General features: G+C 43.4%; 2 protein-coding genes across 2 annotated transcripts in view; one reads left to right on the top strand and one right to left on the bottom strand.

Moving 5' to 3' along the window:
- hey2 (hes-related family bHLH transcription factor with YRPW motif 2) overlaps window positions 1-2,783 on the top strand; it is a 4,796-nt gene extending 2,013 nt beyond the window's left edge. The window contains exons 4-6 of the mRNA XM_060042555.1: window position 1; window positions 260-341; window positions 1,420-2,783. The exon at window position 1 is cut by the window's left edge and continues 83 nt beyond it. Coding sequence (XP_059898538.1) covers window position 1; window positions 260-341; window positions 1,420-2,246 — 910 coding nt within the window. The 3' untranslated portion in view covers window positions 2,247-2,783. The remainder of the gene's footprint in view (window positions 2-259; window positions 342-1,419) is intronic.
- A 3,125-nt stretch (window positions 2,784-5,908) lies between these two features.
- Window positions 5,909-9,739, bottom strand: LOC132450433 (lactoylglutathione lyase-like). The gene is made up of 6 exons (XM_060042565.1): window positions 9,364-9,739; window positions 9,014-9,096; window positions 8,304-8,444; window positions 7,062-7,129; window positions 6,649-6,738; window positions 5,909-6,365 (listed from the first exon to the last, which is right to left on the bottom strand). The coding sequence occupies exons 1-6, from the start codon at window positions 9,424-9,426 to the stop codon at window positions 6,274-6,276; spliced, it is 537 nt and encodes a 178-aa protein (XP_059898548.1). The 5' UTR covers window positions 9,427-9,739; the 3' UTR covers window positions 5,909-6,273.
- Window positions 9,740-9,942: the final 203 nt, after the last annotated feature.

Below are 9,942 nucleotides of genomic sequence, written 5' to 3'. Positions count from 1 at the left end.
GGTGAGAACTTTCATTTCTGCCTAATTCCCTCCTTTGGGTTCAAATAGCTTATTTCAACATACATGATTTGTGTTGGTGTATTACTACACCCCGCCCTTCCCCAAAGTAATAGAGAGAGACCATTGTCTTATTACTTTTCTCAATGCATCACAACCCCTAATTGGACAGCGATTATGATTAATTAATACATGACATTGTAATTGCAATACATTTGCAATACATCCAATGATGACTAACTCCGCCCCCTGGTCCCTGCAGGGCTCGGCCAAGCTGGAGAAGGCGGAGATCCTGCAGATGACGGTGGACCACCTGAAGATGCTTCAGGCCAGCGGGGGGAAAGGTGTGTGTAGGGGGGGGGGGGGTGGTCTAGCTTGTTGACCTTCATCCTTGATTTTTGTACTTAGCTTGGATCAAGTGTCACTTATTCCGCAGAATGCACCCTGATACCTGAACACAGTGTCCATTTACAAACTGTTTCATCCAACATGAAAGCCAATTTTACACACCATTTCACATCAAGTTAAAGTTGTTCTCTGTTGACATCACAAGCACAACAGGGTTTTCGCTAGAAAGAGTTAGAAAGTCATTCAAGCAGCAAGACAGTAAACCAGCCATTCAACCAGCCAGTAAGATAATAAGTAAGTCAGTAAGACAGTCAGTCAGACAGACAGTCATCCAGCTAGTCAGCCAGTCAGCACTACAATCAAAACAGCCAGTCAGCCAGATAGTCAGGCGGTCAGTCAGTATAAGTCAACCAGCAAGCCAGTCAATCAAAACAGCCAGTCAGCCAGATAGTCAGTCGGTCAGTCAGTATAAGTCAACCAGCCAGCCAGTCAATCAGACAGCCAGTCGGCCAGACGGTAGCCCAGTCATTCAGTGTAGCAGTCAGTCGGTCACCCACTGTGTTTACTGGCATTGGGTCGGATGAAGCAACACCGCAGCCATTCAGTTTGACAGGAGGGGGGTGAGGTGATGGGGGCCGATAGGGAGGTGGGGGCTGAGGGACGCTAGTCCGAGGCCGCCTCTCAGAGGCCGCCTCTCAGAGGCCGCCTCTCGGCTCCGTTTGTTTGGCTGGATGAAACCACCTGTGGCAAGCAACACACACACACATATGCACGCACACGCACAAAAACATAAATGTGTGGGCACACACACCAACACACACAGGTCTGCAGTCCCCTTGCTGCGGCGGGACAGGAGGCTTCCTGAAGAGTGTGTGTGTGTGTTTATGAAGTGTTTGAAGATCGCATGCACACACATGTTCAGATGCGTTGGTGCTTGTCAATGAGTGTGTGCTTGAGCGGCTGCATGCTGTGTTTATGTGTCTGCAAAAAAAAATGGTGATATACAGTGGACGACTGCTTCATCCTGACAAGAAATAAACCCCTCCCTTTACCGCCTGTCCCTCGCTCCCTCAGGTTATTTCGACGGCCACGCCCTGGCCCTGGACTTCCTGTCCCTGGGCTTCAGGGAGTGTGTGTCCGAGGCCTCCCGCTTCCTGGGCTCCGTGGAGGGCCTGGAGCCCAGCGAGCCCCTGCGCCTGCGCCTCCTGTCCCACCTCTCCTCCTGCGCCTCCCACCGCGACGCCGCCGCCATGACCCTCCTGGCCCCTCCTCTGCCCCCCCCGACGCCCCCCCCGCCGCACCACCACAACCACCACAACTACCACCACCACCATCACCCGGCCCCGCCCTTCCCCTGGACCGCAGCGGCGGCCGCCGCCGCCATCGCCACGGCAACCGCCTTCCACTCCTTCCCCCCCCCCACCGCGTTCGGACTGAGCGTGCTCCCCGGCGGTGGGGCGGCGGGAGGAGAAGGAGGAGGTGCAGGGAGGGGCTGTGGCGGTTTCGCCCCCCACAGGATGGGGGAGGTGTTGCAGCGTAGCCCGTCGGTCTCCACGCTAAGGTCCTTCTCCTCCTCCTCCTCCTCCTCCTCCTCCGACGTCACCTCCACCTCCTCGCCCTCCGTCTCCTCCTCTACCTCCTCCCTCAGAAGCTCCAGCCTGCTCTGTTGCACCTCCTCATCCAGCAGCTCCAGCTCTCTGCTGCCCCTCTCCCCGGTGGTACAGCCCTCACCCCTCCTGCTCTCTGGCGGGTTCAACCACGTCGCCTCCTCCCTCCCCCCTTCCTCCCTCTCCTCCCACAGCCCCCCCATCTCCTCCACTTCCTCTTCCTCCACCCCCCTCACCTCCTCCGCCCAGTGCAAGCACTACAGACCTTGGGGGAGAGAGGTTGGCGCATGCTGACCCCCCACACACACTTTACTGGCTACTAGCATCCCCTAGCTAGCTAGTTTAGCTCAATAATCTCATTTATATGACTACATTCTAAGACTTACTGACTGTTTTATCTGGCTGGTTTAAAAACTGCTACCTACCAAACCGCCTTACTTTGCTGGATTTATAACAGCTGGTTTGTAATCGCATTGATTAACCAGGAATAACACTGAATGACTGTTGTTGAATTTTTTTACACACCTGCTAATTTTTATGGCTCAACAGATATTATTCACAAGCAGTTTGAGTGACTCTGGCGTTAGCACTGAGGTTTACCAGTACAAATATTAAATATATTTGATATGTTCTTATAATTTTGTTGTTTTTCAAATCTCTAGGTGGAAATATTTTTTTCATTTTCTTCACAAACATTTATAATTTTCAGTCGAACTGCAAACAGGGATGTTCGAAGATTTTTTCAATTTAATTTGAGTTTATATCGAATGTGTTATGGTGAGATGAAAGACGTTACAACTCATTAAATCATGCTTACTAATGTCTAAAAAAGCAGGTGATATTTTCATTCAGCAACGAAATTGTAAAGAAATGTAAATGTACATTTTTACCTTGTTAGCTTTTCTACAAAGAAAAAATATAACAGCTCTTCATCAAATGTTTCCAGCTTAACTTTAACTTGATTAAATCCCTACCGATCCAAAGACCCATCTTTATTATGTCAGGAAAGAAAGCCGACTAATTTACCACATGTGGCTATGAAACCATAATCTCAGTATCTTTTTTCTGACAAATCAACACACAGTGAGCTGTTGTGCTCAGATGAAAACCAACAGATGAAAACCATGATGAATCCATTATTCAGATATGTGGGATCGAGAGAGAGAGAGAGTATTTTGTCAGTTCAGACGATTTACACGCTGGAGTCACCATCGCACTGTTGAGCCATTACTGTAAGAACATCGTCGTCACCAGCATCACTTTCTCCCGTCTGAATGGGGGGCCCTCAAGGGGTAAGGCGGCTGTCTATGGCAAGCCGAATTGTCATTTATTAACTAAGTTTGACTATCCGGAAATTACATTGCAGATATCTGCAATTCAGTTTCACCTAGTCAAAACTAACATTTCGGATATCCGCAAAACTACATTCCTCCTATCCGCAATTGTCATTTCAGATATCCACAAAGACATTCCTCCTAGGCGAAATTGCGTCATTTTCGCCATTCATGTCTATGGGGTTTCTCATTGCGGATATCTACAATTCAGTTGCGGATATCCACTTTGTGAATTACGGATATCTGCAACTGAATTGTAGATATCTGTAATTCCAGTTTGAGATATCTACAATTTGATTCTGACTAGTCATAATTCCAGTTCAAGATATCTTTAATTCACCTCAATTCAAGATATCTACATGTCCCTTTTCAGATATCTATGGCAAGCCGAATTGACATTTATTAACTAAGTTTGACTATCCGGAATTTACATTGTAGATATCAATTCATTCAAGATATCTGTTACGTAGTTGTGACTAGTCGAAACGACAGTTAGAGATATCTGTGACGTAGTTTCGACTAGTCGAAACGATAGTTAGAGATATCTGTAATTCAGTTTTGACTAGGCGAAACTGAATTACAGATATCTGCAATGACTTCACGGAAAACGACATTCAACTCGTCACACATCTTAAATGACAATTGCAGATATCTGTAATTCAGTTTCGCCTAGGCAGAATGAAAGTTAAAGATATCTCAAACGTCATTTGAGTGTTGGGCATTACGTTTTAGATATCCAGAAATACGTAATTTCCCCTTGCCGCCATAATCAAAGAAGAAGTGGGTTCATTTCCGAATGGAATAAGAAAGGAGCAGTCATGGCGTTGGCTGTGATCGAAAAGATCACGAGAAAATATGGAGCGATGTAATCAGTGAATTGTGTGAATGATGATTGAACAAGGAGCTGCTCCGCTCCCGCTTAAAGTAAACGGTCCTATAATTTGTCATTACAGATATCTGAAACGTCATTACAGATATCTGAAACGTCATTTCGCCTAGTCAAAACTCGAATTCAAGATATCTATAATTCAGTTTCGCCTAGGCAGAATGAAAGTTAAAGATATCTACAATTGTAGATATCTCTAATCAAAATTCCTTTCAAGATATCTATAACTTGATAATAGATATCTACAACGTCATTTTGACTAGTCGTAACTACAGTTAGAGATATCTACAACGTCATTTTGACTAGTCGTAACTCCAGTTAGAGATATCTACAACTTCATTTCGCCTAGTCAAAACTTAATTTAAGATATCTGAAAAGGGACATGTAGATATCTTGAATTGAGGTGAATTAAAGATATCTTGAACTGGAATTATGACTAGTCAGAATCAAATTGTAGATATCTCAAACTGGAATTACAGATATCTACAATTCAGTTGCAGATATCCGTAATTCACAAAGTGGATATCCGCAACTGAATTGTAGATATCCGCAATGAGAAACCCCATAGACATGAATGGCGAAAATGACGCAATTTCGCCTAGGAGGAATGTCTTTGTGGATATCTGAAATGACAATTGCGGATAGGAGGAATGTAGTTGCGGATATCCGAAATGTTAGTTTTGACTAGGCGAAACTGAATTGCAGATATCTGCAATGTAATTTCCGGATAGTCAAACTTAGTTAATAAATGTCAATTCGGCTTGCCATACATTGCAGATATCTGTAATTCAGTTTCGCCTAGTCAAAACTGAATTACAGATATCTCTAACTATCGTTTCGACTAGTCAAAACTACGTCACAGATATCTCTAACTGTCGTTTCGACTAGTCACAACTACGTAACAGATATCTTGAATGAAGTTGTTGATATCTACAATGTAAATTCCGGATAGTCAAACTTAGTTAATAAAAGTCAATTCGGCTTGCCATAAAATTACGTATTTCGGGATATCTAAAACGTAATGCCCAACACTCAAATGACGTTTGAGATATCTTTAACTTTCATTCTGCCTAGGCGAAACTGAATTACAGATATCTGCAATTGTCATTTAAGATGTGTGACGAGTTGAATGTCGTTTTCCGTGAAGTCATTGCAGAAACGACTGTTAGAGATATCTGTAATTCAGTTTCGCCAAGTCAAAACTGAATTACAGATATCTCTAACAGTCGTTTCGACTAGTCAAAACTACATTACAGATAGGCCTATCTCTAACTGTCGTTTCGACTAGTCACAACTACATTACAGATATCTTGAATGAAGTTGTTGATATCTACAATGTAAATTCCGGATAGTCAAACTTAGTTAATAAATGACAATTCGGCTTGCCATAGCTGTCCCAGCCAGGCCTGGCGAACCCTGCCCGGTCAGCCTGCCCTCGCGCTGGCTTGTCCCTTTCAAGTGACCGTACGCTCAAAACGCGAGCGATCCTGCGGGACGTCGGTCGATTAATAATAGTGTGCTTCTCTGCAGCATCCTCTTTTCATCCATCCCAAATTACAAAATAGGTTTTAGCATTAGTTAAATAAAGTTAGGATGTCTATTCGATGTATCACACTGTCAAAGTGAAGTGGATTCTGCCCCTGTGACGTCATCTTTTGGTTTTTCTAGCTCTGGCAAACACATTTTAAATCAGGAAGTAGGCCTACCTATTCGTTTATAAAAGAACGCCTAAGAGGCAGCATTACCTACATTTATTTAATCAAGGTACTTTTTTTACATTAATGATTTTGATACCGCTTAGCAATTAGATAGAGAGATAGACCTACAATAAATGTTCAACAAAGCATTTTTGAAATAACTTGACAATTATTACCACAAAACAAGTAGCAAACAAACATGTGGTCTGGGAATCAAAGGAAACAGCAACTGGAAACAGACAGGATTAAAACGAAGAGAGAAGCTCTCACAAAGAAAACAATGAACTGTCTCAGAACATAGAACAGGCACATGTATCAAGTATTACAGCTTCATCTCCCCCACTCCGGAGGGGGTACTAGGGGCTCAGAGGTCATCTCCACCTCTGCAGTGTCCTAACTAGGGGCTAGGAGGTCAGCGCCACCATGTTGTTCGGACTTAAAATCTCAATCCAGTAGCCGTCTGGGTCCCGGATGAAGGCTAGATCTTTCACCTTACCTGCGATGGCGAATGAACAGACACACTTGAATACAATCGATCGATTGAGGTGTTTATAAGTTATTATTTGAAAAACTGGTTATTTGGTTTGATACAGTTCAGTACATTGTATCGATTGAACTTGTTGGTTGGCTAGTAGGTTTATGGATCGTGAGCACCATCTACTGGTGAAAACTAAGACATGCACAAAGCAATGTAAGGCTATACTTCCATTCCTCTATGAAGACACTGGTGGCGTATAGAATAGGTTCCTATTGGAACAGTTATATAAGTGAAAACCCACCAGCTTCAGGCTTCTTGACAAAGGTCACTCCTTGAGCTTCAAACACTTTGCAGGCAGCATAGACGTCAGGAACGGCGATGCCAATATGGCCTGTGGGGGAGGGGGTTTTGGAACATAGGATTAGGCTACATACCTACACACCCATACAACCACAAACACACAGTTACAGGCTGAATAGTACAGTGCAACACATCTCTTTGTGTGGATTCTTGTGTCATTGCAGTTTTCCAAAAATAATTGTGTGTAAGAAGTGTATGTGTGTCTGCATGTGAGGGTTCATTTTTAGAGGAATCCAAGTACGGTAATTATTGTGACTTTCACATAACACAGCTTTTAAATGGGTGTGGGGGGAATAGTTTGTTTTCTCAGATCATGATGTTTTCATGTTCCTGTATTCATGTGTACTTCCTCACCGAAGCCTCTCGGCTCTGAGTTTCCATTATGATGAGACAGATTCTCATCAGACTCCGAACCCCAGTTACTAGAGAGAGAGACGAAGAGAGAGATTGAGAGAGAGAGAGAGAGAGAGAGAGAGAGAGAGAGAGAGAGAGAGAGAGAGAGAGAGAGAGAGAGAGAGAGAGAGAGAGAGAGAGAGAGAGAGAGAGAGAGAGAGAGAGAGAAATACATTTTGAGATGGCAGTTGCTTTTTGATGGTTTCATTTATGTTGCTGGTTCTAAAGGTCAATGGTCGCTTAGTATAAATTAGCCAGAATAATGTTAACACATCACATTCTAGAAAGCTGACAGTTCAAGTAACATTCATATTGATAGTTCTAGTCAGAAGATTGTAGCCTACTAAGGGAGGTTTATGTCCATGGTTCTAGCTGTCCGATGGTACTAATTAGATTTGCATCTTTGGTCAGGTGATAACTTTACAGTGGGGTAGTTTTCATTTGTCACTTGGATGCACTACTTAGTTCTAGTTCAGTGGGAAGAAAACGTATGCAGAAAATCAGTTTGGCGGAAGAACCAAAGTATATAAATGCATATAAAACGAACAAACGCCTGCCTAACAAAGATATTTTTCTGCACTTCTTGCAATGCAACAATTGGTCAGAAATTCAAGGCATTTGTGATTTATTTTAGTTTATTTTAGGAATTCAGATACCCCATCTCCGTGGAGATCCCAACTCTCATAACTCATGGATCATTAATTTATGGATAATTTATCCCAACCCATGGATAAAAATAGTTAGTTTGCAATGAACTTGATTAAAAAACAAACAAATGGTATTAAGGAGGTTTCCCCATTGACCACAGGGGGCGCTATAACAGGGTCAAACCCGTGTTATAGCGCCGCCTGTGGTCAATGGGGAAACCTCCCCATTAGGTTAAGTGGGTTTCCCCACTTAACCTAGGTATTAGTAAAAAAAAAAGTTGAATTTCACTGATCCAATAGTATATAATATTGATCAATGTCCCGTCTTTAGACCATGAGTAATCTGAACAAAATCCTATTTCTTCAAGGTATTTAGTTGTGCCCCCTTTCGAGGGGCACAAAATAAACATTTGCACCCGGGCATATCACAATGATGTCACGCCACTGGGTACTGGTCAGTCAGTTGGAGGTACTGGTTAGTCAGGCAATGTTATTGGATCTATTCTAGATAGTCTGAGGCACTGATCAGTTAGGTTATGTTACTGGTTCTCCTTACTGGGTGAGCTCTATGGTCCCCCGGCGGGAGAAGGTCCAGGCGGTCCTCTCCTTGACATCCGAGGGGATCTCTGAGCGCTCCTCGTAGCCCAGGAAGTAGAAGGAGAAACGCATCGAGGGAAAATCGATCTTCTGAAGCAGCCTGCAGTAGACCAACAACAGGAAACATCACTTTAACCCCCCTCCTGCCCGAGGAATGATACACACTTAGCATTTGAATCAGATCAAATGTCCTCTAGAATTTCCTCTTTCTCTCTACCCATCTGTGAATATCCTTATTCCTCCCTCTCCATCTGTGAGCATCCCTCTCCCTCATACTGGATGTTACTGTCTCTCTCACTCACACACTGCCCTTTACAGTCCCCCTCTCTCACAGACACACACTGGATGGTGCTGTCTCTCTCCCTCCATCCCGCCTCATCTTAATATGATATCTCTTATTTGGATGCATGACTACATTGACAGTTGGTAAAAACAACAACATAAATGTGTTTTTTCTAATTCCTGGATTAAAGCAGCTGAGGTTTACAAAGAAAATAAACTTGTTTTTAAAAAGATATCCTTTGACACAGGCATTCATATAGAGGTACATCAGGGATAACACAACTGCTTTTACAAACCAGTCCACACATCTTTCGTCTATTACCACAAAATCCTGGAACTGAGGAGAATAAGAAAATAAGAGGGGGAATAAAGAGTTTGAAAACTCACGTCATGCCTAAAACACGCGTATAGAAATCTAAAGACTTCACTGGGTCTTTGACTCTCAACATGGTCTGCTGCAACATGAAATCCTGCAAAGACAGCAGAGAAAAGGTTGTGAGTGGCCTACGGGATGTTCAGGGCATGTCACTACTTGTAAGAATGGAAAGAGTCTTTCCTATTTTAATATAAGAATATTAACAGTCCAGATCTTCTTCTAAATCGATAGGAAGACCAACCAATCTTATGCCTACTGCTTAAATAAAGTAGGCTACCAAACTATAGAACTGTCACATTTGGTTTTACTTGTATGCAATTCTCTGCATGACTTGCATGACTGACCCATCTCATGTACTCACCTGAGTGATCGGGTTCCCCTCTTTGCACGCCTCGGACACCGCTTCGTCCGTCAGTCCTTTCATTTCTATCGCAGCCTACTGCGGTGTTTTGAATTCAGGAATGTTACCGGATCCTTTTATCTAATTTATAATATCTTATTCGGTTTACTCGTCAGAGGTGTGTCGGTTTTAAATGAGGGCAAACATGTCGCAGACACGCCTGGTTACATATCAACGTATTTACAACTAAATAAAGTGATCTCGTCGTGAAGCTGGCACCCTGTAGTAGTATTGATGGGCAGGCTGGTGTAAGCTGGTGCTGGGGACAGTAAGCGGAAATGGCAACAAGGTAGATAAGACTCCGTGGCCGGTGAAAAAAACACGTTCTGCGAGTTTGGGCAAGTTGTGCAATCTGGAATTACTGAGTTCCCACCCCCAAAACGGTACAGGCTCTTTCTGAGTTATGTTGCTCTTGAAACTGGCTGAATATGATGTACAACATATTGGGGGATTATATGTTGTATGTATGTTATGACATGTTCGGTCTTTAGAATCATGGCGTTCGTGGAGTTTTGTTTCATAGGTGTAGTCTGCATCGGC

The sequence above is a fragment of the Gadus macrocephalus genome, chromosome 21, assembly GCF_031168955.1.
Source record: "Gadus macrocephalus chromosome 21, ASM3116895v1".
Classification (NCBI taxonomy): domain Eukaryota; kingdom Metazoa; phylum Chordata; class Actinopteri; order Gadiformes; family Gadidae; genus Gadus; species Gadus macrocephalus.
Note: the sequence above shows the minus strand (reverse complement) of the source record. Positions and strands in the feature narration are given on the sequence as shown.

Excerpts from the sequence above, each read along its gene's own strand:
- LOC132450433 (XM_060042565.1), bottom strand. The coding sequence starts at position 9,426 with ATGAAAGGACTGACGGACGAAGCGGTGTCCGAGGCGTGCAAAGAGGGG. Across the intron at positions 8,445-9,013 it reads ACGCGTGTTTTAGGCATGAC|GCTGCTTCAGAAGATCGATT; the intron begins GTGAGTTTTCAA and ends GGTCTACTGCAG. Across the intron at positions 6,739-7,061 it reads CTCAGAGCCGAGAGGCTTCG|GCCATATTGGCATCGCCGTT; the intron begins GTGAGGAAGTAC and ends CCTCCCCCACAG.